The sequence below is a fragment of the Pangasianodon hypophthalmus genome, chromosome 23 (assembly GCF_027358585.1).
Source record: "Pangasianodon hypophthalmus isolate fPanHyp1 chromosome 23, fPanHyp1.pri, whole genome shotgun sequence".
NCBI classification, from domain to species: Eukaryota; Metazoa; Chordata; class Actinopteri; order Siluriformes; family Pangasiidae; genus Pangasianodon; species Pangasianodon hypophthalmus.
In genome coordinates, this window is record NC_069732.1 from 12911422 (window position 1) to 12939292 (window position 27871).

The 27871-nt window shown below is 37.8% G+C and overlaps 3 protein-coding genes and 1 long non-coding RNA gene across 17 annotated transcripts in view; 2 read left to right on the top strand and 2 right to left on the bottom strand.

Moving 5' to 3' along the window:
* Positions 1–84: 84 nt before the first annotated feature.
* On the bottom strand, positions 85–6297 carry gpr3 (G protein-coupled receptor 3). Its single transcript, XM_026929522.3, has 2 exons — positions 4323–6297; positions 85–3266 (listed from the first exon to the last, which is right to left on the bottom strand). The coding sequence occupies exon 2, from the start codon at positions 3262–3264 to the stop codon at positions 2284–2286; it is 981 nt and encodes a 326-aa protein (XP_026785323.1). The 5' UTR covers positions 3265–3266; positions 4323–6297; the 3' UTR covers positions 85–2283.
* A 1035-nt stretch (positions 6298–7332) lies between these two features.
* cd164l2 (CD164 sialomucin-like 2) lies at positions 7333–11428 on the top strand. Of its 3 annotated transcripts, XM_026929379.3 has the most exons (7): positions 7333–7638; positions 7842–7930; positions 8665–8772; positions 9768–9845; positions 9952–9981; positions 10147–10300; positions 10582–11428. In XM_026929379.3, the coding sequence occupies exons 2-7, from the start codon at positions 7855–7857 to the stop codon at positions 10595–10597; spliced, it is 462 nt and encodes a 153-aa protein (XP_026785180.1). In that variant the 5' UTR covers positions 7333–7638; positions 7842–7854; the 3' UTR covers positions 10598–11428. The 3 variants fall into 3 exon arrangements, with proteins under 3 accessions (XP_026785180.1, XP_026785179.1, XP_026785182.1); XM_026929378.3 differs by having other exon boundaries at positions 7333–7930; XM_026929381.3 differs by lacking the exon at positions 9952–9981 and having other exon boundaries at positions 7333–7930.
* LOC113535850 (uncharacterized) lies at positions 10307–16129 on the bottom strand. The gene is made up of 5 exons (XR_003403646.3): positions 15907–16129; positions 14121–14154; positions 12922–13040; positions 12663–12772; positions 10307–10409 (listed from the first exon to the last, which is right to left on the bottom strand). It is a non-coding gene; the product is annotated as an uncharacterized LOC113535850 (long non-coding RNA).
* A 3885-nt stretch (positions 16130–20014) lies between these two features.
* si:ch211-199g17.2 (uncharacterized) overlaps positions 20015–27871 on the top strand; it is a 50252-nt gene continuing 42395 nt past the window's right edge. For 11 of the 12 annotated variants that reach the window (XR_008300791.1, XR_008300789.1, XR_008300790.1 and 8 more), the window contains exons 1-3: positions 20021–20154; positions 20927–20957; positions 27012–27127. Coding sequence is in view for 9 of the 12 variants with exons in the window: in XM_034298443.2 (XP_034154334.2) it covers positions 27092–27127 (36 nt within the window). In the remaining 3 variants the exon portion in view is untranslated. Of the gene's footprint in view, positions 20155–20926; positions 20958–27011; positions 27128–27871 lie in introns of all 12 variants that reach the window. The other variant, XM_034298442.2, reaches the window with a different exon arrangement.

The window sequence follows — 27871 nt, forward strand, 5'->3', positions numbered from 1 at the left end:
CTTGTACACGCAACACTCACTGGCCACTTTATTAGGAACAGCTGAACACACGCTTATCCATCCAACAGTGTTTTGAGTCCTACCCAGTATTAGTATGTTATTCCTAAGAAAGTGGTGGTGAGTGTATGTGTAGTTTAACTAACAAATGTAGATGAGCATTTTTTTTTCTGCAGCTTACCCATTGCTGTGTACAATTTGTAGCCTGTTGCTTTGCCTGATACACTTATACCAGTGACGCACATACCTGAGTGTGCTCCATCACCCAAACAATATCTGGTCAGCTCTGATTCTGTAGAGGTTCCTTTCCATTGATTGATGTGGGAGTAAGGTAAGAAATCTGATTATAACGTGACAGCCATTGTTCTGTGAAGAAGTAACATTTTTCTCTAAGAACACTGTGAGCTTAAGCTTAAAAATACCCCGTGACCAATGCTGGTACGACATATTGTACCTTATATTGAAATAGAATACTGAACGTGGATCTTGTATTGATGTTAGACTGTATCTTTTAAAATTATTCCTGCAGATTAGTAAATAGTTAGATTGCATTATTTTTGTGAGTTCTCTACTCTTGCACCCTGATTAACATCAAATTAGCTTTGGTAATGAACTGTTGAGTCAGATGTGTTACCATAAAATATTAAACCATGTATTTCAGGGTCAGTGGATTGGCCTTGAATGCAACTAATCTGGCTGGGGGTCAAAGACCTAACACTGGCTTTCTGGCAGCCCTGGGTTTTGCATTCACAACCTTTCAGAGGCTATCAGTGAAGCTTAACTGTAGAACTAGCACTGACTGTTTTCAATCACCTGTAGCTAAAATATTTTAAGTTTAGATTTTTCTCCTTCATATCCTATTTCATGTTTTTCATTTACTCTGATTTTTGCTGAGTATTAAAAAAATAGAGCTTTTTTGAATAATCCACTTATATTAGTATTGATACACATATTGAAATACATATGTGGAATATTTCATAAATTGCTATAAATTTGGATCTGGATATTTGTGAGGGTTATATGTATAGTTCCCTCAAATATGACCTGAGGAATAGCACAATCATTTTCCTAACAAACTGTGACATTGCTATGCGTGATTAAAATGAAGTAAAATAGCAATAACTTTACTCAAAATCATTATTTATTTTCTTATACAAACAACACATAGATCATCTCAAAACACTTCATTTAAAAAAGAACACATTCACTCATCAATGTAGACATTTGTGCACTCTGTGCAAACAGTACATACTTGAAGTATAAAAGAATTCATCCATCATCATTTTAACAAATGTCAAGTAATTCAGTCAGTAAATAAATAAATAAATAAATGGAACAATAACATTCAAATTACATTTGTACAAATTGTCAAGTCATTGTAAAGTGCGCTTTTTTTTTTTTTAAATTCCAGTAGTATCTCTGAATGTCAGAGTCTGAAAATATCAGGCACAAATTGAAGACAATTGATGCATTACAACTCTTATTAAAGCTTTTTTTTAATCTTACTTTTATTTTTTTATAGTAGAAAATCTACTGCTGTGTTGGTCATTTGTGTTCTTGGTGTATAGAAAATGAAAGATGAGCACAGTTTTATCACGTGTTTTTATAACAGAAACAGAAAGAACAGAAGACGTATACAAGACAGTACACACATGTTGCAGGAGAGTCTGTGAGTGAGACATCAGATTCATGTGACTCGTATCACAAGTCAGGCGGAAGTCTTGGCTACTTGCACAGTTTCCTAAGGAGGCAGTAATGAGGACACTACCAGTCAAATGTTTGGACACACCTTTTCATAGAAGGGTTTTCTTCCTTTTAACTATTTTAGAATAATAATGAATACATAACCACTATGAAATAACACATACGTAATTATGCAACGACCCAGAAATATGATATATATATATTCCAAAACTAGTTTTTTAAATTCTTAACAGTGTTCCTTATGAAGATTTGCACACTCTTGGCTTTTTCTAAACCATCTTTATAAGGGAGCATTACCCAGGAGGAGAAATAATTTAAACAATTTAGTGAAAACTACTTGTTTTGAGTAAAAATTCAGAAATAAGTTAATATGTGGGCATTAACCTCAATATTTGTCTTAGACATAAATTTCAGGTCATAAGACTTTATAAAAATATATTTTAAATGATGAAAAATATACAGTATTTTCAAGCTAGTGTGTCCAAACTTTTGCCTGGCAGTGCATGTGCATATGTGTTTGAGTCTAGTAAGTTAATTAAAGCATGATCTATCATGGCACCAAATGGCATATTTCTGACGTCATTACACGTCACTTGGCGTGTGTGTGTTTTTGTGAAATGAGTTCGGTAGGCAGCAGCAGCAGGCCTGCCTCAGTGCACGCTGTATATGTGTGTTTCTGTAGGCATAAATCAAGGGGTTGAGCAGAGAGTTTCCTGTGACTGGCACCAGAGTGGCATATGTGTATAGGCCAGGTGATGATCCATCTCCTAGGAGACCATACAGGGCAAAGGGGATCCAACAGCTAGCGAAGATGGCAAGGATGAGGGCAAGAGTGTGCACACGTCGGCGTGTGTGTGTGCGTGCAGAGGGCAGCGTGTGTCTCTGTAGAGCAATCTGATGGGAGTGGCGCAAGACAACTTGGCAGATCCAGGCATTGAGCTGCAGCATCAAAGCCAGGGCCAGCAAAAAGCCCCCACACAGTGTAGCCAAATGCACTCGGGTCAGCGGCCACACTACGCTGCATGACTGTCCATCGTCCAGACAGTTCCAGCCTAAAGCAGGAAGAGCCCCCTGCAGGCCTGCCAGAGCCCATCCCACTGCCAGAGCACAGCGAGTGTGCGTGTGTGTGCGGCGTGAGCCATACGTCAGGGCTCGGTGGAGAGAGAGGAATCTGTCTAGGGTAATGCCCAGCAAGGAGAAAACAGATGCGCTGAGTGCGCTTACCAGTAGACCCACACTAGCCAGCTCCAGTCCCCTCGAGGACACACACCAGTGAGCCATAAAGTATAGCAGCAGTCCCACACCTGCCAGGAAGTCTGCCCAAGCTAAGCTACCAATGAGCAGGAACATAGGTGCCCGCAAAGACGCTGAAGAGAGGATGGTCGCTATGATGATTGCATTCTCGCAGCAAATCAGGGCTCCCGACACACACAGGGCCACGTCCCATGGACTCAACACCACTGACACCATGGGGTCAGGTGTAAGGCCGATATCAGAGAGCTGCAGGAGGGGGTCGATCTCAAAGACAACCTCCAAGCCCACGTCAGAGTCATTAAGGGCCATATCTGTGGGAGAGGAGAGAAATGATGCTTTAATGTATCATCAGTACAGCAATGCTCAACATATGATATATCCTGTATATAAGAGATTATTATGGGAACCATTTTGTGGTCAGAAAGTGTCCAATGTGCTCACGTTTTAAACGTGATACAAATACAAAGTACCCAAAGTTCTCAAAATTTTGCAGCTATTAGAAAAAAGTAAACCAACAAAAACAAAAACACCCTCCCATGTATAGAATATGCCCCCCATGTATAAAATATAACAGTTTTATACTTATTTAAAATTAAGCCAGAGAGCTTCTTATTTCATAACTTTCCATTCACGGATCTCATTTTATTAAATTGGCGTTAGATTCCAGTAGACATTACTTACAGGCCTACTTGTTTTTTTATTTTTGGTAAAGCTAAAAATAAATAAATAAATATATAAATAAATATATAAATAAATATCTATATCAATTCAATATTAAATATAATAACTTTGATAATGATGGATTGTGATGAAAAAAAAAAAAAACATACTGTGACAAAAAACATATGTTTACTTAGGACCTAAATTAGGTTTGTTAGAGGAGGTAAAAGACCAAAATATGCACGTCAGGGGTCCACCAGAGCCAGTTTTGGAAACACTGGCCTACTATATATCTGTATTCAACAACAAAGAAGAGTGACTAAATTTTACCCCTGAAAATAGTTTAATTTCATGGTTAAAAATTGCCCTATGCAAATGTACGGTCTTCACTTTCTAGCTACCCGTGTTTAGGGTGATCTAAAACTCAGATGATATTTAAACACTTTGGATGAGATGTGCTGGATAGTTGAGATTGTCAGATTGAGTCTGCTCTACTCGCACGACGGAGGCTGAACGATGAATCACGAGCTGAGCCGAAGCCGAGCGAAGAGACACGAACTCATGCTGAGATTGCTCAAGCACTGCTCTTCCAGTCATGAAGGAGTCACGAGAGAGCTTAACTAAGAAGAGATGCAATGGTTCACACTGGAAGCTAAACACCCCATGTTTACACTTGTAATGAATTATATGGTGTTAAGTAAACTTACTGAAGTGGTCGAGTTTGCTCAAGGACAGTTTTTCCCTTCAGTAGACTACCATCCAAGCAAAGTGAGAGCTGAAATCCAAGCTCGACCTAAATCACGGTCTGAAAGTCAGAGTCCCGCAGCTCTGCGTGCAAATCCAGGGTGCGTGTCTTTCCAATGCCAAAGCGCAAGAGTGCTCTTTTTCTTTTTCTTTTTCTTCTTCTTCTCCTTGTCTTGTCTTCTCCGTAGTCTTCGTGAGCTCTTCTGTGTAACACCCGAGTCTGATGGGCTGCTCTACCTTCATTGATTCCTTTATGACGTCAGTTACGACGAAGGGGGCTGAGTTCCCCCTGCACAGCCAATCACGAAGCGCCTCGAGCCAGATTCAACTGGCGTAATTTCATTCACAAAAATACCGCATTCTTTCACCCCGCCCACTGCGACGGCGAGAGAGGAGAGGCTGTGGATCAGTGTGGTGACTGGCAATCACTCCTGCTACTTATGGGAAATCACGGATAATTGATGTGATGCCATGTGATGGGGATGTGGTGCACATCCATATAGCAAAGCAGAACGATTTAGAAGACTTTATTATATTACTTTATAGTGTGTGTGTGTCTGTGTGTGTCTGTGTGTGTGTGTGTGTGTGTCTGTGTGTGTATCTGTGTGTGTCTGTGTGTCTTTGTGTGTGTGTGTTTGTGTGTGTGTGAGAGAGAGAGAGAGAGAGAGAGAGAGAATGAGAGTGAGTCACCGCTGTCCGTGGTGCTGAAAGACTCAGAAAGCGCAGAGCTGATTTGCCGTGACGTCACTAATGGTGCACATTCTGAGTACGTGTTGGAGCTATGGTGTAAGATCACCTTTGCCTAACTTTGTCACGATGCACTCCATGCAGCCGTGCTGCATTAACCGTGAACGCAGCTTTGACTGTGTGCAATAACGTGAGAGCACTAACACAGTGACGCTATTTCCTGGCAGATGAGTCGGGGATTCTCGCGCTCTTCGGTGTGATAGAGAGCGCGTGGGCGTCGCAGTGATAGCGTGGCTGTGCATTTCAATGAAGCAAGTGGGCGAGGAGCTAAGCGTCGGGGAAATCTCCTCTCCTCATCCTGGCCTATATAAGGATGTGCTTCCGGTGCTCTCCAGCTGGAGATCAAGAATAACCTAAGGATAAAGACAGGGATGCTGTAAAAAGGAGAAATTTCAAGGGCGTTAATTAGACAGGAGATCCTAGAAACTAGGGTGTATTAATCAGTAAGAGGGAATAAAATTCCACTAAAAAAAAAAACATCCGTGATTTCACTAAAATACAGCCTTCCTCCTCACCTCAAACAAAGAAATCCAATCGGGATACAGAATTCAATCTTAGTTTTTAGATTTAAATAGCAATTTCTCTTTTACACCTGTTGCTTAATCCAAAAATTCTATCTATCCATTCATCTGATGACATATTTGCATGATTATGATAGTGTGAAACAGCAGTATTACATGAGATTTGATGGAATATTGCATGCCCTGTTCTGCCTTTTCCATGGTGATGGAGGAGGGGGAGAACAGAGTGTGTGGGTGAGTGTGTGTGAGGAGACTGCGGATTTCCTCCTAGTTACCTAATATCAAGAAAGAGAGTGTCTGCATCCTCAGCTTCACTATATCCTTCCAGCCAGAAGACATCCACTATGTATACATTTGTGTACGCAGTGTTTATTAAACACAGAAAGGTCGGAGTGTAGTGTACACTGGCCAAAAAGTGACTAAGACTGCAGAGACGTGAAGGGCTGGACATCATGTTATGTAACTGTTCCAGACTGTTCATATCTCTGGCACATACACTCAGAGAGAGAGATAGAGAGAGAGAGAGAGAGAGAGAGAGAGAGAGAAGAGAAACTGAAAGAGGATTGATAAGAAAAAGGGAGGACTGAAACAAAGAGCTTTTATTTAAAACATCATTAAAAAGGAGAAAACCTGTGAAGACAGGGTACAACTGAATTTTATAACATCACAACTGGAGAAGCATAACTAAAATAATAGGAGCTAACATAGACAGTGTTTTGTTCCAGACTCTTGCCAGAACTCTCCACTTTAGACCAGTTTTTGCAGGTTGTGTGTAGATGACCTTGTGAAACTCATGAAGCCTGAGGACTGAGAATGTAAGAAGAATAATGACTGCAGTGTGACCAGGCATGCGCTGAGTATCAGGATCAGGCCAGTACTGCCACAGATTTGATTCAATTCCCTTTTGTTTGTATAGTGCTTTCAACTGTAGAAATTTTCACAAGGCAGCTTTATAGAAATCTAGATGTAGCAAACCAGATGTGACAATGCAAGGAAAAACTCTCTGAGATGACATGAGAAGAAATCTTGTGAGGAACCAGACACAAAATGAAACCCAGCCTCTTCTGAATGACACAGAAAAGTGGGATTATAAATTATTACAGTAGTCATATAGAGAAAAGGCAAATAATACTAAATGTGTTGAAAGGATTATGCAATGTTTATTATGATCGCATAGTGAATTGTAGTCCTGGGGCAAATAGAATAGAATATGTTTATTGTCATCTTAAGAGTACAAACAATTTAGGTTTGCATTGTTTTATGAATAGATAATAGGTATGTAATAAAAAAATAATAGAACTGTAATAGAAATAGCAAAAAAGTGCAATACACAATTCTGGTTCTAGTAAGGACTCTAGCTGCTGCGTTCTGGACTAATTGGAGTTTGTTTTTACACCTACTGGAACATCCAGACAGAAAGCATTATAATAGTCCAACCTAGAGATAACAAAAGCATGAAATAGTTTTTCTGCATTATGTAACAATATCATATTTCATAGCTTAGCAGTCTTTTTGAGTTGAAAAAGGCCATTCTATTAACATTATAAACTTCAAATGAGAGACTGGAGCCAATAATCACTAGGAAAAGTACTTCTGCCTTGTCAGAATTAAATAGGGGGAAGTTACTCAGCGTCCAGTGCCTATTGTCCTTTACCTGTTCCTACTTTATTAAGTATCTGATATCTGTCATCTTGTTTGGCTGAAACATACAACCGTGTGTCAGCAGCATAACACTGGTGCATGTGCCTGCATGTGTGTGTCTTCGTAAGTGCTGGCTGGTTATGTTGACAATGAACAGACATCGTGGTTGGGATATTGATACAGCGTGACCAGCTGTCTGGTTGTCAAGTAACTGGTCTCACGTTACACACCTTCCAGTCTCACTGATTTAGGATGCATGATGTCACACACACACTTAGTCACACACACTGTTGCTCACACTCCTCTCTGCATCACAGCTCACCAGACTGTACTGTTCCTCAAGGACACAGCTTGGAGGCTGCTTTAACTGGTATTTTGATGTGTCATTTGCCAGCTTGTAGGTTTAATACATGTTAGATACCTTTGTAGAGTTTGTGCTATATTGTGCTGTATAGAACGTTTGAGGACTCCGGAGTGTTCTAGATAATATAGGCTGCAGTGTTGAAAGTTTTCATGTTTTAGAAAGGTAAAATTTTTTGTTAGAATTCACATTTCTCTATATTGTGAGTACAGTGTGGTTATAAGGATGAGGTGCGTCACAGTTGTGTTGTGTTGCACTGTGCTGCTAGTGCAGCTGATGACGACCAGCTCACAAACTGCAGGTAAGAATCAACACATTCAAACCTCATAAGTGCATATCACTTACGTCTGTTCACTATCATAATGTAAAACAGATTATATGTTCTTTCTGACATATAATATACCTTGATACTGATCCACTGGCTATATCCTTTACCTCTCTTATTCCCTTAGTCTTAGTGTCAGTATCTCTTAAGTTTTGTGTCAGGTCACCCTCCTTTAAAGAAAGACACTTGCATATGTTATATATGTATGTATATATGTGAATGTGAAGATGTTAACTGCCTAAAATGGTAACAATTTCCAATAGATAATACAACTAAATGATTTTAAATACATTGTGAATATTGTCAAAAGAAGATTTTAGGTACAGAAACTCTGCTGTCATTTATTTACCATGTATATAGTATTCGCTGTAATAAATCAATTAACAGTTAGTTTGTAAATAAATTAAAGCACAACTTCTACATATCCTGATATCCTGAACTTTTAACTGAGTGCCTCAAATGGTTGGACAATTTGTAACATTCCATTTTTTAATCATTACTGTTGGTTAGTCAAGTTAATTTAAATTTCACAGTTTATATGTTGATCTACATAATTTAGAAGAAATATTTATCCATGTCTATAAGTAGAGGCCTGTTGGGATCTGAACCAAACAGTTTAATGGAAATTTGTAACTGAAGTCTGAAATTAGTGGTTATTTCACAAGGTAAGGTTAAAGGCCTGGATTCTTATCTGCTGTTTTACTTGACAGATGATTCAGCCATTGGCGACTGTTCTCAGCTGGATTCATGTGATCAATGCACCAGTGGAGACCCTGCCCTCAATCTGACACGCTGTATTTGGAGAAGCTGTGACAAAGGTGAGTGAATATGTAAACACATACCCATACACAAACATAAAAATGGTATTATATACTATATATCATTCCAGCTCTGTCTTCCTCTCTCTGCTGCTCAAAGAGTCTCACAGTGACATGTGATTCCTTGGGGAGTGCACTTGGGAACAGCACAGTGAATAATTTAAACGCACACACAGTGTCATGGCAGCCGTCACACATAGACATCATCCCCATTAAATAATTCAGCTCTATTATCTGTTCTAAGGAAAATGGACTGTGAGGAATATGCTCTGTAAAACTGACAAAGCACTCACAACACATAAATTTGACCTGCCATTAAAGGTTGAGTCAGCAATTTTGGAACACGTTTTGTAATATTTGATGTTTTCCTTACATTCCAGCAGCAGTGAATAAAATATCTGCTCTGAGAAAAAAACTCTGGTCTTTGTATATAATGAATGTACATAATGAATATATTTATATAGTGGGCACACAAGGTGGAATGTATTATTCTATTCACTCTCATAGATGGCACATTTTAGGACTGTTTCAGAGCTATTTAGCAAACTGCATGTTTTTAAGACTGCTGTGTTTAAACATTGTATTGCACTTTTAAAATATTACAATACATTTTGGGGTTATGATGTTAGAATTTAAAACACATTTAGCTAGGATTTCTGTAGGAGGTACACTTTGAGGTTTGGTGTCAGACTGGGTTTGAATTGGCACTGGGCTGCTTTTGTCAAGCAGAACTGGCTTTTTTGCTTTTATTTAGAGTTGTATTTAAATTCCACCAAAGTAGCAGACTATACCTTTAACCTTTTAACTTCCATGACCTCATGGCATGCATAGACCTTCCTCACTTTAGTAACTAAATATCTTTCCTATTAGTTTCACTGTAGTTATTAAATAATTCATAATACTGAAGAATATGCTTCAAGATGAATGACTGAATAATATGCTGGGACTTCAGGGGTTTAAAGCTGAAGTTGTTCATTTTCTCTTTTCTTGCTTAGATAATAACACAAGATGCATATCTGACACAGAAGACCCTGGAGAATGCGCTGTGTACAATGACACAAGCTCCTGCCCAGGTGAGTATCGTACTAATATAGATTCCTTAACTCATTTCACACATTACAAACACATATGCACACTCAGTTATGTGTGTGTGTGTGTGTTGTTTGTGTACCTGAGCAGTTAGTGCGAGCTTTGATGACAGTGGGTCAGGTAAGCATTTTTTTTCTAGTTTCACATATCTCTAACCATTTTTCTATTCAGTAATGGTATTCTTTGATCCTTATCAAGCTGACCATCTATATGATTGCCAACATAACAATGTCCACTGTGTAAACCACAAGCCACTCGTAACTGAAATGTGTCTCTCTGGCTCAGACGACTCTTCTTCAGACTCGCCACAAGAGTTATCTCAGGCATCGTTTGACCTGTCCAGCTTCATAGGTGGGATCATACTTGTGCTGTCACTCCAAGCAGGGGCCTTCTTTGCTCTGCGCTTCCTCAAGACAAAAGACAGCTCCTATGAGACCATGTGAGTGTCATATACCGTCTTCTTGTTCATATTTGTACCTGCATTTTTCTCATGTGTATGTGTATGTGTGTGTAATTCTCTACCTGATTTCTCATGTATATTTTGAAAGCTGTTTTTAAAAGCAAAAAAAAATCATATATTAATACACATGCATTTTAAAACACTAACTCTTGATGAAGATATACACTAAAATCAGAACATGAATCTGTCTAACACTTATTAAAGTAATGTAATTTAAAATGAGCATATACACAAGTTTTTATGCATTTGTCAACATATAGTGACCAACCCCAGTGAGGAGGACAAACAGCAAGGAAATGCAAAATAAGAGAAAACAAATATGGAAGAACGGAACAGCAAGAAACGAGAAGAGCAGAAGAGGCACCTGAGGAATCAGGGGCAAAAGTTGACAGAGCAAAGTGTGATGCGCTTTTTAAGGCTCTCACTTATTTGTTTGGGTTTTTTGTTTGTTTGTTTGTTTGTTTTTGTATTTCCATATGTTTGCAGAAGTACTTGTTTGGAAACCCTTACTGATCAGATCATTATTTTACGTCTTCTATCATGGTTCTCTGGTCTGTTTTAACTGGTTTGTCAACTTTTTTTTTTGAGTGATTTTTTTTTTTTCAGTTCTGTTTATTGGTTTTAAGATAGATAATTAAAAAAAATCAGTAAATCATCAATACTATATTGTATAATAATAAATATATACATAATAAATTAATAATAGTTGGGTGTGATGTTTCATAGAAATGTGGTTTAATTGCCTATAAAAGTATAAATCTTTCATTTACTGGTACACTCTTTTTATTTAAATTATTTTGTAAGTTACTCAGAGGTAATTTTATTCCTTATTATTTATTTATCCAACAATACATTGTTGCTTTTAATTAAGTAGTTTACCTTACGGTGTGAGTACACAATCTGACCTGTAGGGAGCAATATAGTAGCACGCATGAGTTCACCATTCCTGACTGTCACTACCCTGATCCGTGTCTCCTGCCCGAGTTACACCTCTGCACATCTGTACCGCGCATGCGTGTCATCTCACAGCACTCTGTGACATTTAATTATAGTAACTCTGTTAGGAGTAGCATCAAATAGGCTACATCAGATGCTCTTTCAGTAACCGGAAAGTTTTATTGCTTTAAAACTCAATTAAAAAAAAAAATTATAAAAAAATTATATATATATATATATATATATATATATATATATATATATATATATATATATATATATATACAGTACTGTGCAAAAGTCTTAGGCACATGCAAAGAAATGCTGTAGAGCAAAGATGCCTTCAAAAATAATGAAATTAAATGTTTCTACATTTAAAAAATACTATAAAGAGCAGTAAACAGTAATAAATGAAACAAAGTCAATATTTGGTGTGACGATCCTTCGCTTTAAAAAAAAGTAGTCTCAGGTACAATTTGTGCAGTTTTATAAGGAAATGAGCTGTAAGTGTTACTGAGCATCTTGCAGAAGCAGCCACAGTTTTCTGGAGACTTTGACTGTCACACTTGCTCCTTATTTTTGCAGCAAAACCCAGCAGCCTTCATTGTTTTTTGTCTGAAAAGTGTCTCTTATGTTGCTTTCTTTACTAACATACAAACAAAACTAATGTTTGGAAATCTAAAAAGTGTTTGTACTGAATCAATAATGTAGAAGTCATAAAATAAAAATCTATAGCAAAGTTTGTACTAAAAAAAATAGGGTGCAAAGACTTTTACACAGTACTGTATATATATATATATATATATATATATATATATATATGCATTAAACTGAGAAACTAATAAAAACATTGTTATTAAAACTAATTTTGGAATATAGTTTTTTTTTTATATCGTTTTGGTTATTTTAACTAAAATTATGCTCATAGATTTGTTTTTGGAAATGAGGTAGCTTAACTGATAGTTTTGATATATTGTAATTACATGACAAAAAGATCAACAAAAAAAGATCAAAGAGACCAACATACTCTACTAAAACTATTCATTATGATTTTTGTAATAAAAGATTTTCTTATGATGAAACTTCATGCATTTTGCATACTGCAGGGTTTGTGTCGCATTTGTATGGTATAGAGATAGATACTGATGTTGTTTACGCATGCGTGGAGGATTTAATCAAGCCATAAAACTTGAACCCATTCGCGGTACAGATCGGGCAGCATCGTCCTTACCCTCTCTGTGTCCTTCTACCTAAATTGCACTGCACATTAAATACTGTGTGTCAAAGGCTGTCCTCTAATTTGACTTTAATATAGAACTATAAAATGTTTTTTCTTATTATTTTCCACACTATTGACAAACACAGCAAAGATCACCTCATGCAGCAGTAATGCTTTTACTCTTACCTAATCTTCCCAGAAACAAAGAACAATGCGCAGGGAACAGGGTGAAAGCCACTGCTCAGCTTCAGGCAGAACATCCTTAACTTATCTTGCAGAACAGCTTGACCATTGTCCTTCACAAGCATACACACACAGATAGTCACATACCAGTATTTTTCTTCTCTACTCAACAGTGAGTCTTCACTCTTTTTGGCTCATAAAAATACATTAGCAGAGCATAAAGGGTGACAAGAGTAAGTGTAAGTTTTCAACCACCCCTTACCTTTGCTCACAAAGTGATCAGACCAAATTTGTCTCTAATTTATCGTAGCTTTCTTCTACAAAGATGTATAAATGGCACACTTTTTGCAAAAAGTTTCACCAGAAGCAGAAAATTTTCACCTAGAACAAAAACAAATGTATTTATTATTTAACTGTCATCCTTCCCTTTGGTATGCTATATATATATATATATATATATATATATATATATATATATATATATATATATGAAAAACAAAACAGACATCTGCAAAATAACAGCTGTGGTAGTAAGAGCATTTTGATGAGCAGTGGAATCAGCAAGAGCATTGCCCAGAGAAACTATTCAAATTCAGAAATTGTTTCCATTTTACCAGCACTTACTAGCTGGTGGAAAAACATGTGGACTCAGTGAGAACACGTGAAGCTGTGAAGTGGCAAAGCCACCCACTTGATGACACCATGCCACCCTGTTATAGCTTATATATTGCTTATATATATTATGTATTCAGCACTAGCCTGCTAGCTAACACAACAGCTCACATGTAATAATAACTGAATTTCTAATATATAAAGCTGCTTTGGTTTCTCTGACACATTTTGTAGACTTTGTTAGAAGTGTTATGCATTCATAGGGCTTATGCAATCATAGGGAAGTAAAATAAATTATTAGGCAACCTTATCTAGTAAATTACATTCTACCAATGATTTAGCTAGTTACATTTCTAAGTAAGGGTCATCCTGGTAAAAACAGACATTTATTCATTCATCTTCAGCAACTTCGTTTTCCTGGACGGGTTTGCAGTGGATCCAGAGGCTATCCTGGAAACACTAGGCTGGAGGCAGAAATGGATCCTGGAAGGGATGCCGGTCCATCGCGAGGTGCCATGCACACATATATATTCACACACTAATTCACACCTAAAACTAGTTTATCATAGCCATTCCATCTACTAGCATGTCTTTGGAAGGTGGGAAGAAACCAGAGAACTTGCCCTAGTTGTGAAACCCTCACAGACATGGGGAGAACATGCACAACTCCACACAAACAGTAACTTGGGATCAATTTCAAACTGGAGACCTTGGAACTGTGAGACAGCAACTCTCTCTGCTGTGCCAACATGCTGCCATAAAAACAGACAATGTCTCTGAGATCACAGACACCAAAAGTCATAAGGTTTAAACATTTTTTTAATGGTACGGTGGCTGCCAGCTACATACCGATGTTGGTGAGCAGAGTGGTGTGAAAAGAGTTCTGAAAAGAAAAAAAAAGATAAGAGAGACATTGCTGTGGGTTTGGTGGTTTTGAAGTATGATAAAACTGTTGGAAGAGAATAATTGGTTACTGTCAGCAGCAAGAAAAGAGACAGAGTAGCTGATGAAAGGGGTGGAATCAAGGCAAATGCACAATGGGGCTGTAGCAAATCCATCTGCGTATGTATCTTGACTTTATCCAGAACTTTCTCAGAAAACTGAGCAAAACTTCCATCCATATACAAGTGTCAGGTTCAAAGACAACTGGGGAATGTGTTGTTGACAGTGAAGAAGCACAAGTATACATACTTAAACCATACAAATCTATTATAAGCCAATGGGAACAACAGATATGAGACATTTAGAATCATTCATACTGGGTTATCCAAACGATCAGTGATGCAACACAGAATGCTAATGAGACCAAGGGTTATATTAAGATGAGAACAAAACATAACACTCAAATTAGGAATTGGAAAGCAGGGTTAGCTTTTTTCCATAGTCTAAAGTTTGGATAATTATTGACCAGGTAATTTGGGAATTCTCACTTATCACTTTTTATTTATATAGACATTGATTGCAGTTTTTTTATGTATATATATCTTCACCTGCATAATCTTAACATATGGAATATTTATTCATGTAATTAGTATAATCATCAAGATAATCCCATATGTAATCATAAGTATGCAATGTCATATTCATGTATAAGGTCAGTTCAGTAACTAACTGTGCAAAGTACGAGAAGGTATCAAGGTCTGGAGGTTCTCAGTGTCTGGGGTGAAAACATGTGGTGAAAGGATATACCAAGGCCATGGAGATTATGAAAGAATATGCTGATATATAAAAAAAAAATTAAACTGGTCTTTCGCCACCATTAAAATCTACTGAGGGGAGTGAAAAGAGATAGAAACTAGATTGAGAAATAATGGTGGCAGACAGCCAACAGATACTAGTTCTTTGTGTAAAGAGGAAACTCCACCTAGAGAGATACATGTTGAGATCATATTCATCAGGTACGCTGCAGACTGACTTGGCTTTGTTGCTTTTTACAATAAAGTCTTTTTTTTTTTTTGGGCACCAAGACTCCAAGACTCTGAGAAGTTTTATTTTAGCTAAAAGAATTCCATGACAAACATTATGAACTATGCATGTGTCAATAACATATATGTATTTTATGTACGGTTCCACTGAGCGTTCTGTGGGACAAATGGTGGATGGAAGTGATGGATGTGAACCACGGTCTCCCAAGTTTTGCAAACAGGTGACTAGTGTAGGCAGTTCAAGTCTTTCACCAGAGAGAAGCAGAGAAGCAACAGGAAGTCAAACAGCAGAAAATATGAACACTGTCATGAGAAATGGCATATAAGAATAGCAGTCGTGGATCCTGCAGTCAATAGGAAACCACAACAGAACACAGTAGGGTAAAAAAAATTGTGTGCAAGTAAGTATTATGCTTATGCACATAGAAATATGGGGAACAAAAGGTCATGAGCAAGATGCTGGATTAATAATAACCAACAAAGATCTAGATATCTGCATCATGCTAAACTTCAAAGTTTGAAAGCATTTATATACCCATGAACTGCACAAAGAAATCAGCTTTGGCTCCTGGCTCAGTACTTATTGATAGAAACTTTGGATATTTTATCTTGATACTTGGAAATTTGTTACTTTGTTACTTTGAATTATTTTGTACTAATTTATACTCATGTGTATACATGTGTATATGTGTAATGTATACTCATTTTACCTCATTCTCCTTGACTGGATTCTTCTATCCTCTCCTCTTGGGGAAGATTTATTTTATATTTGATTCTCAAATTACATTCCATGTTAGAAAAGATTTATCCGTCTTGGCATCAAGTCATTCATTCATTCATTCTTTCATTCATTTAGTCTTTCATTCATCTTCAGTAATCACTTTATCCTCCCAGTAACATTGGGCACAAGGCAAGAGAATTCACCCCAGATGGGATGCCAGTCCATCGCAGGGCACCATGCACACACATTTATATACTCGTTCAGACTTAGGGGCAATCTAGAGCAGTGAGTCCACCTACTGGCATGTCTTTGGACAGTGGGAGGGAAGCAGAGGGCCCAGAGAAAACCCAAGCAAATGTGGGAAGAACATGCAAAACTCTTCACAGGCAGTAACCTAGGGTTAGACAAATCAGGATTTACGAACATATTAAGCAGTTCAAATCTGAGAAAGAACAGATTGTTTTAAGAAAATGAGGAAATGAAATTTATGATCTCAAGGAGTTGCATGTTTTTGGGACAAAATACCAACTGTTCAGAGGGTTATTTCCCTGTATGGAGAATTGACCCAGACAGGCAAAGGCAAAAGATAACTGAAAAAGTTGATTTCTCTCTCAAAAATGAGTTTGCAAGTGAATTTCCACCACAGACCATGAGATTTATAAGGAGCAGCACTACCTACTGTGCCACCAAACTACTCTGCTTCTCTATCTGACATACTGTATATAGCACACACTAAAGGCTCTAAATTATGGATAGAGAAGTAGACAATGGCTCTACTGAATAAAAGGATAAAATATAAGGATATAAAACACTAGGAACATGTTGGGAGTATCAATAAGATACTATCATTATCGCCTCAGGTTTACTGAAGTGTTAAGAAAATAAAGCTCCATAGTGTTTAGTGATTCATTAACTCTCTCGATAAAACAGTTTGCAATGAAGAACAGGAAAATATGAAACATGTACCACTAGCTGGAAAACAATAACCTGCTAGCTAAAACTGAGCAGCAAGTAAAAAGTCACAAATCCATAGAAATAATGGAACCAGTGTGAACCAGTCATGCTTTGCTAGAAGGAGATTAGTAGGAGCAGGTCAAGTCCTGGGATTAGACAGAGAGTGATGGGTGATGTTACAGCGGCAGAAAAGAGAATGCCAGAACAGAGAAAGAGGTAAGAAACAGCAACGTGGAAAGAATGAGACCACAGCCAGATGCCCAGCTTCTGTAAACAGGAAACCACAAGAAAGCATCAAGGACCTTTGCACTACGGAGACTGAACATACTTGACTGTTTAAAATTTGATTGCTTTGAGTATAGTTAATTTATAAATTATTATTATTAATAATATTGATTTTTATCACACTGATACAGTATACTGTACATGATGAAGTGAAGACACGATTTAGAAAGTAATAAACAAATAATAATAGTATATTAATTGAATAAACCCAAATCCTCTACATTACAAAGCACACAAATATTCCAAATACCAATCTGTTCTGTTTAAACTTAATAAAAATATAAGGAGCCTCTTGTTCTGTATTCATTGGATGACCTGATAATAGAGATTTCAGAATATCTTTAATATGACACCAAAACCAGCAGTGTATAATGTGTATCTGAGAGATTCCCATTTGAGTATCAAACATACTATGGAAGAAATTATACTGTATATGGATGCAAGATAATAGGAGGATGCGCTGCACAGAGGTATTGGAATTAGGAGAGACTGAGCCCAGAGTAGAGTTGTTGAAGAGAAGGACTGGAATACAGGTATTAAATATTAAATTGTCCTCTGGACATCCTGTACTTTTGGTGAAAAAATTTTATGACATTATTAATTAAAGTTTAACATAAAAACAGGATGTAACTGGATAGTATAGAAGAGTGATGTAGAAGCCTGACTGTTAGAAGACTTTATGTTGTCTTATGACTGCACTAAACAATCTGCCTCTGACTCCTTCCACAACAATACACGCCTAGGAACAGGCAAACTCGACATGAAGTTAGGCACAGTGACATACGACGGTCTCAGCTACTTACACAGCAGTTTTGGGGTACACCACTCAAATGCAACCAACAGGGCCAAGTTAATGTGCTTCTTGCATTAGCGTAGGGAAAGGAGTTATTGTTTCTCTATTTGTTGCAGTGCCAGACTGACCTTGAGCATGTCTGAGCCTTGGTGTGAGTGTGTGAGCCTGTGTGAGGAAAGAAAACAGGCCTGCATATTTAAGGCACCTAAATCATTTCAGATATCAAGGTTGGTCTCTCTGCTTGAACATTGAGCTGGGGATAACTATTATGACCCTTGTAATTTCTTTATCATTGTTTAAAAATTCAGTTTGATGATCGTCAGTTAGAAATTCATGAGCTATGGCTTTATAGTAAAATTTGCCTAACTGCAAAGAGCATTCTCTTCCAGTGAGAGGAGAGCTGACCTTAACAAATGCATCAATAACAGACAAAGAACAGTATGTGACTTTGGCCCTGGGCTAGTTTCCACAAAGAATGTGTAATTCCTGCACAATTAATTAATCTTCACTTATGGCAATTTTAGCATTGCCAGTCCACCTATTGGCATGTTTTTGGAAGGTGTGATGACCCCAAAGTCTAGGCAGCCCATGCAAAATGTGGAGAACATTCACAGAAACTCCTCACAGACAGTAGCTCAGGATTGAACCGGGGACCCTGGAGCTGTTAAGCAGCAACCATATGCCACTGTATTACCCACACACATTTCAGTGTCAAACAAATTATGAATAAACATATGTCAAATTGTGATGAACCTTGTACTTTTAAGTGTGATTAATGTTACTCTTAGCAGTGAGATGACATGATATATAAAAAATGCGCCCAGATTGAAGGTCAGGGGCGTTAACATTAATGAAATATTATGTTGGATTTTCTACCTCAAAGTGAGTAAAAGTAAATGAATTTTGGTGCATTGAACTAAATGCCTCGAGTCACAAAATGGAATCCATCCATTTTCCATACCGCTTATCCTACACAAGGTCACAGGGAGCCTGGAGGGGGATACCCTGGACGGGGTGCCAACCCATCACAGGGCACAACTGCACACACATTCACACACTATGGACCATTTGGAAATGCCTATCAGCCTACAATTGTCATGGCAAAAACTCTTCAATTCAATATAAGAAAAAAGACTTCCAAAGACAAGGGGTTCTGGATGCCAAAAATCAATAGACTTTACTGAATCAAACAATAAAGCCGAGATGTCTGCAGAACATCTGATTTACATAATCATGGCTCATGCTTTTATACAGTTCTAAAACAATGGTCTCATTAGATGGAGTTTTCTCTTTTTTTCTTTTAATCACACACCTGCCTCTTGCCACGATTATTTCACTGTCCCTTTATCTTAATTTTAACCGTGGCCAGAGATCAGTCAGTTTATTTTAAAAAATAAAAAACATTAGCCTTCAAACATTAGCCTTCGTTACACCACCTGCAAGGTCACACCAGTTTGTTTTCTTTGATTCACATACACAGAAATATCCTTGTAAAATCATATGCATAAAGTCACTCTCTAAATGCACTAAATCTCTTATATTTGATTATATTTGCCTATTATTTTTAATTAAAAATGATCAGAAATGATACAGTGTAGTGTACAAGTAAAACTCTGAAAGTTAAGTACTTGCTTGAATACATGAGGTGATTTAAGGTCATGGTTTAACACAAGATAACATTACAATACTGTTGCATAGATAAGGATTGACATAATATTGATTTCAAATACTGATTAACAAATAATATTGATAAAGATAACAGAAAAATCCTTCCATATATTGCATGACTTTGGACTGGGGGAGGAAACTGGAGTACCCTGAAGACACACAAATGAATCGTTTTTTCACATCAATCCTTTATAATATTGTTAAAACAAGCTTAAATGACGCTATCTCGCCTCAGATATCCGCATGCTGGTTTCGCGCGCTGCTTAATCATCATTCACGAGCTGCCCAGCTGGCTGCAGTGATGGAACTTTGGCCTCCGGTTTGGCGCGCGGGGCGCAGGACGACCACGTGACCTGCGTCTACATAAGCGCGAGTCTGTGAGGCGGAGCTTGTTTCCTGTCTGCGGGCGGTACGAGGTAGTAGCTCAGTGTCTCAGCTTATGAGGCTGTGTCATGCATGGGCTGTGTGTTTGTTTTCTTTTCAGAGTAAATGAAACTAAATGAAAAGTTTTTTTTTTTTAATTTGGACGGTGAAAAGGTGAGTACCGTTAGCATGTAAACTCTAGTTTAACACTGTAGTTTAACTCTAGTTTATCTCTAATGTGTGACACTCTCTAGTTTAACACTCACTAGTTTAACAAGCACTAGTTTAACACTCACTAGTTTAACGCTCTCTCTAGTTTAACACTCACTAGTTTAACGCTCTCTCTAGTTTAACACTCACTAGTTTAACTCTCTCTCTAGTTTAACACTCTCTAGTTTAACATTCACTAATGTGTGACTCTCTGTCTCTCGTTTAACACCTTCTCTAGTGTAACTCATCGGCCAGATTGCAATGCTCTGGCTGTTTGTGCATTGAATACTTGTATCTTTGTTACGAGTTGAAAATGCACATTGGTTGAGAAATTGGTCACTTCGTTCCCATGCTAAATATTTTGATGAGTTTCATTCCTATGCAGATCCTGTAGGGTGTGTTTAGTGGTGTATTCTCCATGATCTCTTACACACGGCTGGGTTTGGCTTGGTCTCCAGAGTGTAACACTAAACATGGTTGGTGTTAAGTAGCCTACTTATGAACAAATTTCACTTAAACTTCGGTCCATTCTGGGGATGTTGAGGTAAATGTTAGTTCCCTGTCCTTTTTTTCTGACGAAAAAGACTATCATTGGGATCCTGCTGTTCAGTCCATGTCCATTTGTGCTTAAAGGCAGTAGGATTTATGTGCAGGTTTGGAAAGTCTGAGAGAAATATGGAAATTAAAAGCACTCCGTAATGAAAAAATATGGACATTTGGTATTCCTTTTTTCCAGGTTCCCAAGACACTGTGGCTAGAAGTCTGTTGTATGTAGACATTTCCTTATTCTCTTCTTTTTATCCTTTAATAATTTCCTTTCTTTGTTATACATTGAGATGTAAAATTTGCAAGAAAACAGAACCAAGAAATCTGGAAAGTTTAAAAATCAATCTGGAGGAAAATTATTTCATGAGTGAAGAGGAGGAATCCTGCAGGGGAGAGAAATTCTCCAATGTGTACTGGTTTAAATGAAACAGGTGCTGATTCCACGTTTTTGGCCCTCCCTGGGGTCAGTTAAACCCAAGCCATAAATCTGAGGGGAAAGCATGAAGCTACAATGAAAGCTACAGAAATCAAGTACAGTGCTGAGAACTCCAAATACTGACACACAGATTTAACAGTACCGTTCTCACAGTGGGCTTCATTTATCAATCTTTTAGTAATGTTGCATGTAAATGTTTGTGTAAGACAAACCAAACAAAAAATTTCCATTGAATTTACAAAAGTTTTGGAAATGCTGATTTTATTCATAGACATGTGCCTAGGAGGTTTAGGATTCATCATCCATAAAAATTACCAGACGCATGCATCGCACAGCTGGTTTTTGTTTGGCGACACCCACAAAACTCAATTAAAGGCAGTGGTCACAGTGCTGATGGGCAAGAGAATGGCAAAAAGACATTCTTAGAGGTAGAAGTGAAAGTTAATTTGACTCTTGTATATGCTGATAAAAAAAAAAAAAAAAAAAAGGATGTTGGTTAACTGTGTAAAAGCAGCTGAACAAAGTTAAAATCTGAAGCCAAATTATGGAAAAGGTGAATTAGATGTGAATTAAGTGAGGTGAAAAGAAAATGGTTTGACAAGAAAACGGAGACAAGTTTTATATATATATATTATATATATGCTGTACCCAGGTGATCATGGATGCCACGCACATCACACAGTTGCCATGTTTATTTTATTCAAAGCAAAGTGACTTGGTGACTCTCGACCAGAAATCCAATCCTTTCCAGCTTGAAAAATGAGGCACATTGTTGGCTCCTATAGCCCCAAGTAGGACCCCCCATCCCCCCACAACCAGATAAGAGAAAAATCACCACAAACAGGAAAACTGACATGAGTCAAGCTGCAGATATACAATCTCTGTTTAATATGCATATAGGAAATCTAGATACAGCATACATTTAGCATGCTAGCATTATATGAATAAACACAATTACATAATGTTACAAAGTATAAGCTTCATGTAACAATACCTTTACGGCAACATGTTCATTATAACGAGTGCTTTTAACATGATTTTAGCCCTGATGCATGAGTGCTTGTGTAGACTGCACACCACTATGTCCATCAAACAACTGGCACGTGAAGCTGTCTTGGTTGTATCTTGATAAACACAACCTACCTGACAAATTAAGTCCATTAACATCCCAAATCCAACTACAAATGCAATAAAACTAACCTTACCAAAGTTACCGAATGCTGGGTGATAAAATGATCTCGGTTTGTATTGAGGTTAAAGTTTTCCTCAATAATGATGATAAGCTTAGTGTTTAAATTTAATAAATGTGCATTTCCAGGTTCCTGTCTAAAGCTAGCTTTGCACTGTAAAATTCCTGGCCTAATTTTGCTATCGCAGTGTCAGAACTTTTGCTTTAAATCAGAATCTGGCCGTTGACTCCAAAGGTCACCAATATAATGACTACATAGGATGATGCAAAACTTAGGGGACATCTACAAATACGGTAGTGATTATGGCAAAATGTAAGTGAAACATGGTAATGGACAGAAAAATACCTCAAGCTCACTTTGTAGAATATTTGTTTGTGACCCCATTTTCTGTACAAGCCCAGATGTGGTTGACTGGCTTCATGTGTTTTGGAGGAAGCACATGTTAGGCTTCACCCTCACCAGCTGGTATGTCGTATGAAAGGGTGACCAAATTGCAGAGAAAAGGGGGGAGGGGAGAGGTATCAGTTTCTTTTCCTGGAGAAATTGCCTGTTAATGTTAAAGCTACAGTTTAGGAGTTTTCTGTTAAAAATGAAAGATATTTTTGTCAGGTGAAAAATGTCCCTGTGTTAGTCACAATCCTGTATTAGTAATTCTTAGGCCCTGTGTCAAGAGTCTCTGTTCAGAATTGGTGAGAAAATTGTCATGTCCCAAGACATGAAAGAACATGAAAGAAGTCCACTGCAGAGCGTAAACAAGTGGGAGTGAGAGTGAAAGACTCCAATAGTATACTATAAGAGGAAAAAAGAATTCTGATGGAGTTTGTTTTTTGGACTTTGTTTTTCTCCTGTGTACCGCCCCGTCTGAAAGTAATGGAATGGCAAGGCCAATTTTTTGTTTTTGCGATACACTGAAGACATTTGGATTTGAGATCAAAAGATGAATGAGACGATAAATCAGAATTTCAGCTTTCATTTCCTGATATTTACACCTACGTAGATGTGTTAAACAACTTAGAAGATGGTTCCTTTTGTTTGAACCCACCCATTTTTTTAAGTAATCAAAAATATTGGAGTGCGTGACTGATGGGTGTTTCTTGTTGCCCAGGTGTGCCCTGTTGGATTGATTGTCTAAACAATTAATAGCTCTAAATGTTTACTCTTGGTTTGTGCCCTGGGTTTTGCCTGTGAAGACAGCATTTGTTGTTAGAAAAGATAAATTAACATGAAGACCAGAGGGCTGTCTATGGGAGAAAAGCAAGCCATTTTAAAACCGAGAAAAGCTGGAAAATCAATTGGAGCCATTGCAAAAGCATTTGGCATACCCAAAACAACAATGTGGAATTCCTGAAAAGGAAAGAAACCACTCTTGTAATAACAATCAAACATCGAACAGGTCAGCCAGGGAAAACAACAGCAGTTGATGACCAGTGTCGTGAGGGCTATGAAGAGAAGCCCTAAAACAGTCAGTGACATCACCAACAACCTCCACAGGGCAGGGGTGAAGGTATCACAATCCACCATTAGAGACTTCGAGAGCAGGAATATAGAGGCCTTACCACAAGATGCAAACCACTCATCAGCAGGAAGAAACAGAAGGCCAGATTGGAATTCACAAAGAAATACAGAGATGATCGAGAAAAATTCTGGAACCAAGATTAACCTCTACTAAACTGATGGAATGGCAAAAGTGTGGAGAAAGAAAGGATCTGCTCATGATCCAAAATATACAAGCTCACTGGTCAAGCACAGTGTCATGGCTTGGGCTTACATGGCTTCTTCTGGAACAGGCTCACTAAACTCATGATGGTAGCAGCAGAATGAATTCAGAAGTCTACACAAACATTCTGTCTGCCAATTTACAGAGAAATGCATCTGATCTAATTGGGAGGAATGTCATCATGCAGCAAGACCCAAAACACATTGCCAACACAGCAGAGGACTTCATCAAAGGAAAAAATGGATGGTCTTAGACTGGCCAAGTCAATCACCAGACCATAATCCAATTGAACATGCATTTCACATCTTGAAGAGGAGACTGAAGTGAGAAACCACACAAAACACACATAGAAGCTTTGGTACAAGCCTGGAAAAGTGTCACAAAAGAAGAGTGAAACAGTTTGGTGATGTCAGTTGGTTGCCGGCTTGATGCAGTTATTGCAAGCAAGGGATATGCTACTAAATGTTATATGTTTTACTATAAGACTGTGTTCTAATACTTTTGCTCACAAACAGTGGGGGTCTGCCATGTTCCAAGTTGTTTAACACATCTAGATGTAAATATCAGGAAATGAAGGCTGAAATTCTGATCTATCGTCTCGTGTTCACCTTTGATCTCAAACCCAAATGTCTTCAGTGTATAACAAAAACCATTCTAGTACTTTTATTTGTTCTCTGTTGTGAAGTTTCCTTCAGTGTGTCTGTATGACTTTGGTTAATTATTTATTGCTTCATGTTTTGGCTTGTGTGCCAGCTCTGGCTCATGCATACAAATAATGTACACAGGGAACACAGATTGAGTAATAATCTGTGTTCTCTGTGTACATTACAACAACATACACATGTTGTAAGTGAGGAGGCATGATTGGTTTGTTCTTTACAGTGAATTTTAGCTAGCGAGCTTGTTAGTGGGCTAGTTCACTTCTACCAATGTCGGGAATCTGGGTAGACAGCTTGGATGCAGATAGACATGAGCCAGCAAGCAGCTCTGTGAGATTTCAGTGGAGTAAAGAAGGTCAGTGTAGATCACAATTGATATTTCCACTGCTGCCATTTTATGCTAGACATTCGCTTAATACAGTAAGTAAATATAATGTTAATGGTAACCCGTTACTCGTGTTTTCTACTTAAGGAAACTCACAGGCTCAGCTGTGATGGAAGTCAATTTTGTTTGCTCATCTGTGATGGGAGTTTAGTCATATGGTATACAGAGCATGACCATCTTCCAAGTTAATGCTGAAGGGTGTTTGATGTAAGATAGGAGGGTCAGTGTATCTCATAGTTTGGAAGTATAACAGGAGAATGCTGTACATAGGTTGAAAGTTTAACTATGCACTATCCCATTTACTGTAGAGGCTTCTGCAACACTTGCCTTTGGGATGTGGATCTTTGGAATGCATGCTTAGAGATGGAGACCCAGGCTGACCCAGACCCATGAAAGTAGAGAACTTGAGTTCAAATATTTATTGTGTATGAGAATCTTACAATGGCAGCTTAAATGCTATTTTTTTGGTGCTACTCTGTTAATGATAAAAATAAATCAATTTTGCACAAAATGTGCAAAATAATAAATCTGTGAATGATATTGCGCTATTTAAGAACATACCCATTCTTAAAATGCACTCTCGTGGATGATCTGGGGCAGATGTGGCTGAGCTGAGATCAGTCATTCTCGAACCGAGAGTGCGCAACAAGGTGGCTCATGCCCATCAATGGATGTCAGATGACATGTCTGCAACAGTCCCTGGGGGGTTTCTCCAGGCTGCCAATGATCTGGGAATATTCAACTCTGGCCTCAGTAGCACATGAAAATGGGTCTGAATTGGCCTCTTTGAGCTGGCATTTGTATGCTAATGGATCTAAACTAGCTGAGTAGGACTGGATACTGACATGGAACTCACGTCACCAAATGTGCGCTTTCGCACAATGCTAGCCGTGACAGAATTAAGTATGCAACAGTGCAAGGATTTTATTTAAATTTTATTTACCTTTTAAAAGACAACAGAAATACCTGTTGGAAAGGTCGGGATTCCTTTGCAGTGGGATTTTAAATCCAGTCCTGTGCATACCTCTACCACACAATTGATATGAATGTGATAATGTTCCATTAAAGAAAAAAAGGATTTTCCCGGTGGAGTCTTGCACAGTGTGCATTAGACCATAGAATTGGCTTCATCTAGACTGAAATATTTCCTGCCTTGGTTTGCCTACTTCTCATAAGAACCAAGGTTATTGAAAAGATTAACCAACTGATGTCATTTAAAAGGAGTAAATATAAAAATACAAAGTATGTTTCTTCTCAAATGTCCTTGTTAATTGGAATAGAATAAAAAGAAAGTTGCTATATAATAATATAATAAAATTCATTTGACCATTGACAAGTTAGTATTTAATACATTCAGAACATGACATTTTGTCTGAGACAAATATGGACAGTTTAATACAAAATTAATATTTATTTAATTGATCATTTCTCTCAATTTACTCGAATGATACTGTTTTATGTAGATATAGTGGAGTCACAAGTAGAATATGTATAAGTATAAAGTATAAATCAAGCACAAGCATGCAATTCTGCATTAGCAGTAATATAGTTCACTATGATGATGCAGTGTGTGTGCTGTAAAACTCATGTGGTGTTTTTTTTTTTTTTTTTTTTTTTTTTTTTTTGGCGCAACATGCCTAAATCTAGCACTGGGGAAACCTGGCCCACGTGAGCAATGTTGGAATAATTTGTCTCCAAAATCATTGCCACTTGGGCCAGGTTCCTTTGTGCCGAGCATGTATGTGTGCTGCATGTATATTTACAGTGTGTTCTTGTGTGCTGGAAACCTCTGCAGAATGTGTTTTTATTTTTTTTTTTATTTTTTTCTTTATTTTCCCCCCCTTACTGTTCAGTGACTAAAGCTAACAGTCTGCTCTCTCCTTTTTAGCTTGTATACAGAAACGCAAATTGGGAAATAAGATCTTGCACCTGTTGAAGTAAAACTGAAAAATCTCCCAGGATTCTGATATGAGCAAGATGAAACCCTTACAGCTCATGTGTCAGGTCAGTTGATCTTTCTGTTGGAAACCACACACTGGGCAAACAGAGGGAAACCTGGCCCACATGAGCAATGTTGGTGGAATTATTATTTTTTTCCCAGGAGAGCAAAATTGGCCGTGCTCTTGGGGTGCGAGAGGTGGCATACTCTCTCTCCCCAGTCAGTCACATCTAGCACATCTAGCCACTCATGGCTGTCTGTACGCTCATGTATGCAGAAGAGGGTAGATGGCGATTTCCTTCGAGTGTATTGCGCCCCCAGTGCCCACTGCCCAGCATCAGCAACAGTTTTGAAAAAAAAGATGCAGAGGTTGGCTTCATATGTCTCAGAGGAAGCATGAAAACTGGAAAATTGGCAGGGATGGGAGATTTTCACAAAGGAATTATGGAGAAATAATTTGGATATTAGAAAAAAAATAAAGGGAAATCTGTTACAGATTACAAAAAGTTGTAATCTGATTAATCTGAACTGATTACAGAATGCAAGAGAATATATACCTGAAGTGACACAAATCCCAAATATTAACTCACTGGAATGACAAACGTTTCAACCAACATTTCATTAGCTTGTTTAAACTGACCCCCTGTTTGTCAGACATATGTTTGGAACAGAATACTATTTTAACCTTCTGCTCTTGCAGCACCTGAAATGCTGAAATGCTTTTCGTTTCGTGGAAATGAAAGTATCTAAACAAAAATTCCAAGTTAGATACAGTTTTTTTGATTCTCATCATTCCAGCAATGAATAAA

Coding starts and splice junctions, on each gene's coding strand:
- gpr3 (XM_026929522.3), bottom strand. CDS start 3,264: ATGGCCCTTAATGACTCTGACGTGGGCTTGGAGGTTGTCTTTGAGATC.
- cd164l2 (XM_026929378.3), top strand. CDS start 7,855: ATGAGGTGCGTCACAGTTGTGTTGTGTTGCACTGTGCTGCTAGTGCAG. Junction 7,931..8,664: donor GACCAGCTCACAAACTGCAG/GTAAGAATCAAC, acceptor TTTACTTGACAG/ATGATTCAGCCATTGGCGAC. Junction 8,773..9,767: donor TTGGAGAAGCTGTGACAAAG/GTGAGTGAATAT, acceptor TTTCTTGCTTAG/ATAATAACACAAGATGCATA.